This window comes from Vigna umbellata, chromosome 8 (genome assembly GCF_029865625.1).
Source record: "Vigna umbellata cultivar VRB3 chromosome 8, Vumbellata_1.0, whole genome shotgun sequence".
Lineage (NCBI taxonomy): Eukaryota > Viridiplantae > Streptophyta > Magnoliopsida > Fabales > Fabaceae > Vigna > Vigna umbellata.
The window spans coordinates 46398414-46404146 of NC_142172.1; the positions used below are offsets into that span (position 1 = coordinate 46398414).

Consider the following 5733-nt stretch of genomic DNA (forward strand, 5'->3'; position numbering starts at 1 on the left):
TTATATTTTCCATTGACAAAGAAATTTATTCTAGTAATAAAATTGTTACTATTAAGGTAAATATTTTTCATGGTCTTACAGTTTTATTGTAATTGCAATGAGATTGAAAATAAAAACCAAGTTATATGGGATTTAATTTTTCTTAAGGTGTTAAGATCTGAACATTTTGGTGAATCAAATATATAATTTAAGTATAGATTGTTGGAATGGTATGCATCAAGATAATTTAGTAAAACACGATGATCATACCAACTGTTCAACCATCTAGTTCTATCTATTTATCTTTTAGAGTTAATTTTAATTTTAATCTTACTTTTTTTATCTTGTATTATTACTTTTATCTTTTACTATTCATTTTTATATTATTTGCTTTATATATCTTTATTTTTTTAGTGTTTATGCTTATTTTCTTTATTTTTTATAATTTATTTTGAATTTATTTTTTCTTTTATTATTTGTTTTATTTTAATCACATCTAAATCATTTTTTTCCTAATCTTGTAAAATTAGTCGAAAGCTTATATATATATATATATATATATATATATATATATAATTCTCTAGCTAACTTTTTTTAATTTGATATTTAGACTTAAAAATTTGTTTTTATTTACTTGTAAACTAGCAAAAAACACTCATTAACCAGTTAAGCTACCTTCAGTCTTTTCCACAAGAAGATTTTATCACAATAATTTATAGAAATATTTTTTAAAAAGGATTCTTTAAATATTTTTTCCAACAGCTCATATAAACAATAATTATTCAAGAAGCCAAAAACCGCTGAAAAGTGAATATAAACTAAATAAGATTCTAGGAGAAAAATATACTACATAATGAAATTTTATATTGATTTAACCACAAAATCAATCAAACCCTTGAATGATTAAGTTAGTTATTTGATTGTGATTAGCATTAAATTGAGATAAAAACCAATTTATTTAGTTTGAATTGCTTAAGATTTTAAAATTTTTGTCTGTAATTACAACTTCTCTCACAGTAAACTTTAACTGTTCAACTATCTCCTCATAGTTTTATCTGTTTCTATTCGTATTTTTATCCCTTTGTCATTCTGTTTATTTTATATTCCTATGTTTATATTTATTTCTTTACTTTTTAATATTTTACTTATTTATACTATACTATTTATTTTATTTTAAATTTTCTCTCTCTTTTCTCTTTTAATGTTTATTTTATTTTTTATCCTTTTTCTATTCATTTTATTTTAATCTCACTATATTTTCCAGTATATATTTTCTCAAGCCTCCACGAGATTTCCAACAGTGACACCTTGATTATGTTAAATTTGATGGATCATGGAATCACATGGAAATGATTAAATAGGTCACTTTTGAATGCTTTGACCTAAGGTGCACAACTTAATCATATGCTTCCTTTACTACCAAAAGAACGTCAAAAGTAAGGGAACAACTTTCCCACAATTTTTAGAAGTTTAAACAAATATCAGTGTTTTTTAAATGTGATTGTAAAAAAATGACTTTAGAAATTATCAAAATGCTACTTATCTAATACAAAAAATAAAATAAAATTATAAAGTTACTTCAGAAGAATAATAACATATATATTAAAAAGGGAATGAGAGAAAGAATTATTGCAGAAAAAAACTCCAGATTGGTATCTAAAAGATATATATAGATAACAAAATTTTATATCATCACACATGTAAATTCTATATTTAAAAAAATATTATTTGAGACTGACCTGGTGCTTCATAACTTCTTCACATATATTAAAAAGTTATTATAATTTAACACCTTATATTAGAACTAGACATTTTCTTATGAATTTAGATTTTAAAGCATCACATGCTCATTTGGATACCTCTTTTAAACAATTTATCTAATAAATTTCTAAAAGAACGCACCAATTTAATGATTAAACCATCGTATTCTCGTTCTCATACCGTACAAAATTTTATTTTATGAATACATAAAATGATTTTTTGAATTGTTAACCTATTTAAAGATATGTTATAATGAGAAATATTTGGTTTTAAATTATAATAATTATGATAAGATTCCTTAAAAATAATAGTCATGATAGGATGTTTATTATTTCAAATCATTTTATTGAAAATTTGTGTCTAAAATAACAGGCTCTCTTAAACTTTATAAGAAAATGTATGAAAAAGTAATTAAGTTAAAATTTTAAGTATTATTTTTGTACGTTAATCGACATTAAAAAACTATATATGTTTAGTCCTTACTCGAAAAATTGTCTTTACAATGTTCCTATCCATTACTAAAATTATAGCTTTTTTACACTACAAACGTCATTTTTCTTTCACATTTAAATACACGAAATACATTTGATCTTCATCAATGCTACTTTACGTACACAGGAAAAAAAACACAATTTATTTATAATTTAGTTTTATTTAAAATTGAATTTCAAACAATAAAATTTATGGCTATATTTCAAGATGCGAATAATTGGTATTTAAAATTCAATTAAAATACGGTAACAACCTATCAATCTATTGAAGTCATATATTCTTGAAATAAGATTTTATCTTTTAGTAAAAAAAAAAGCATTTTATCTTATTTGATTGAAATTATAAACGAAGTGGATCCATCTCACACGAACCAAAATACATTCTATCTATTTCACTCAAAACGATTAAAATGTAAAATTATTAACTAACAAAAGAAAAAGATAATGTTCTTGATGGTATATTAATCCTCATCCTTTCAAATCCTTGACCACCAAGAACCCAAAATCAATGGTCCGGTTGACCTAGCACCACACGGAAATCAAATTTTAATCCAAAATACCGAAACAAAAATGAACGGCCTCGATCGAATCATCCCTTTTCGAAATCGCGAAAATGAACGGCGCAGCGTTAGTTAAAAAAAACGAGGTATTTAACCCGGGAAAAAAGGAAAAAAAAAAGAAAGGAAAAAAAGGAGGTAAGTATAAGCAGGCAACCCCTCGAGGCGCAGGTTAGCGTTGAGCCTAGAAGGCGAACCCGAACGTTAAAACCGCCTCGCTTCGTTCTTTCTTTGTTTCTGAGTTATAAATAAAGAGCTTGCGTTTCCCGGCGAGTATGCAACGAAGCGAAAGTCGCAAAAGTGCGAAACCCAAGCCAAAAGCTTGCGTCTTTCTCGTGGGTTCAATTTCTCAGCTTCGGAAGTTCTCGTTTGGGCTCTGCTGAAGAAGAAGAAGAAGAAAAGCAATACACTTGACGCTGTTTTTTTCTTTTCTTTTGGGGCTGTGTTTGGATTAAATGGTGTTTACGTGTTCTGGGGAAGGAGAGAGCATGGCCATGGGACCCGAGAGATCGAAACCTCTTCACAATTTCATGTTGCCCTGTTTGAAGTGGGGGAGTCAGCGCCACCTCCGCTGCACCAAACTCGCCTCTGACTCCTCCACTGACACCGGAGATCGCCGATCTCCGGCGCCGCGGGAATTCGACCCCCCACCGCCGGTAAATGCTGACTCGCGACTGCGTCTCAAGCGGCCGCGATTCCTCGGCGACGAGGGGATCGACGCCGTCAGGGAGAAGCTCATGCTCGATCTCAAAACCGAGGCCGATAGGATGAAGGACGCGATTCTCGGCAAGGAGGTCGCCGAGGACAATGATGTTATCATCGAGGACGCGCCGCCCGTGACGGTGGCGGTTGAAGAGGAGGCGCAGCCGTCGGCCACCGGAGTAAGGACGTGGAATCTGCGGACGCGGCGGGCTCCCGTGACGGTCAGGATTGACGAGAGGAAGGCCGGGGTCGGGACGTCGTTTTCGCCGTTGAGGAGTGTCCCCGGCGCCGGAAAGTCGCCGAAATTAAGAGGGTCGCCGGAGAAAGAGGAGCGACCACTGAAGTTTTCTCTGACGCTGACGAAGAAGGAGATTGAGGAGGATTTCATGAATTTGGTGGGCCACCGGCCTCCCCGCCGGCCCAAGAAGCGACCCAGAAACGCTCAGAAACAATTGGATGTAAGCTGATCAATTCGTTACGTTATGTTATTCCATATCATTCTTTATGTTGTGTGTGTCGGAAACAAAAGAAAAAACAGCTCTTGAGTTTGGTGTTGTTGTGCAGACCCTTTTCCCTGGTCAGTGGTTGTCGGAGGTTAGTGCTGATTGCTACAAGGTTCCTGATGAAGCTGAGACTGGCAAGGTATGCATAATTCTTTTACAAAGTTTTTCTGTTTTCTGTTTGCTTTAATAACTTTGCTCGTTCGATTGATTGGATTGTGATTTGTATTTTGTGTGTGGGGTTTGATTTGGCAGAGGTAGCATTGAGGTTGGCGAAAGGCATTTTGATGTTGGCTGCGGAGGATGCATATGAGGCTGATGGGGGATTTCATGGATGGATGGAATTGGTGGTGTTTCCCAGGAGCAGTTGATGCTTGCCTTTGTTGATTTCAATGTTGCTTTTCTACTTCAGAAATATAGTTTCATTCTTTTGTTTATAGAATAATACTCTGAACAGTGATGATTGTTCCAAATCACATATGGTTTACTACTTTACTTTTGAGGCTGTATGTAGCTTCAAGGATGAAGTTATATTGTTGGAACTTTAAACTTTAATTTGAAATTCTAGATTATGGAGCTTATTTTCTGATATGGTAGTTTACTGAACCCTTCTTTCTGATTATTTTTGGTCACACTGTTTGAATATGGCCGTGCTTGTGAGATTGAGATGGATGCTGTTTCTCCTTATTAAGGTTTTTTCCCCTTTCCAATGTGTATGTTTGGGACACGATGCCGGTTTGGCACAAACCATGGAATGGAGTCATGGTTTATTTAGTAATGTCTGCAGTTTCCTCTGTAACAGGAGCTATGCATAGTGGTACTGTAACTAATAATGCAGTTCTATCCGGTGCTATCCTACCCAAAAGATAGCCAGCTGCTACTGTTTATCCATTGCAGAGGTTAGATGCAGGTCGATCCAACATCCAAATGGCGCGAAGAAAACCTCCCAACATATTTTAACATTTGATGAGATGAATAACGGCTAATCATTTAAAACCATGCAACAGATCTCTAATATATCTCTTCAAACCTTTCATAAATCGGATTCAACTTTGTAAAGCACATATTTTAGCTAAAATGCTTCTCTTGTTGACTCTGCAACATACTAAAACAAGGTAGAATTGTGCAGCTGAACCTTTCTGCTCTCCCAGTCTCACCATTGAGCTTTAAAACTGCAAACAAAGATAATTTTCCTAGGGTTCGAGATCAACATTTTCATTCCATTTGTTCAGAAGTAATGTAGAATTGATTCTGATTAATACATGAGTTGGAAGTAGTTTATTTGAGTCATAATTCTTACTTGTAGTAAGAAAAAATAATATACAGTGGACGTTCTGATTTATTATTGATGAAATTACTGTTGCATTAGTATATACCCTAATTTGTTTGAGTTGAAAATAATTTGGTAGTCAACCCTCTCCAATGAGTCTTGCATGATCCTACATCGGTGTTGGAAATGGGAATCTTGTCCACAAAGGTGTTATTTCGAAAAAGACGCGTTATGAAGTACTGTTGCTTATAGCGTACATGGCCATAAAGCTTACATGGTGGCCCGGTGATCATGGTTTTGTTCAACTTCCGCAGAGTCCTAGTTTTTAATGTTTGCCATCAACCTCACTCGTAGATTTTTCAAATACGCTGCACACGTCACATACTGTAATTTTCTTTATTCATTTGGATCAAAGAGGGTTAGGTGAAGAGTTAACAATCTTTATGTGTATGCATCTAAAAACCTTAACATTG

At 33.6% G+C, this 5733-nt stretch overlaps 1 protein-coding gene across 1 annotated transcript; it reads left to right on the forward strand.

Annotated features, from left to right (window-relative positions):
• The first annotated feature begins 2952 nt into the window (after nt 1–2952).
• On the forward strand, nt 2953–4579 carry LOC124834128 (uncharacterized). Its single transcript, XM_047308745.2, has 3 exons — nt 2953–3948; nt 4055–4132; nt 4246–4579. Exons 1-3 carry the CDS (start codon nt 3244–3246, stop codon nt 4249–4251), a joined length of 789 nt encoding a protein of 262 aa, XP_047164701.1. The 5' UTR covers nt 2953–3243; the 3' UTR covers nt 4252–4579.
• Nucleotides 4580–5733: the final 1154 nt, after the last annotated feature.

What these genes read in the sequence shown, in the direction of transcription:
- LOC124834128 (XM_047308745.2), top strand. Translation starts at nt 3,244, where the DNA reads ATGGTGTTTACGTGTTCTGGGGAAGGAGAGAGCATGGCCATGGGACCC. An exon ending in ACGCTCAGAAACAATTGGAT is followed by an intron (nt 3,949 to 4,054) that starts GTAAGCTGATCA and finishes GTTGTTGTGCAG; the next exon opens with ACCCTTTTCCCTGGTCAGTG.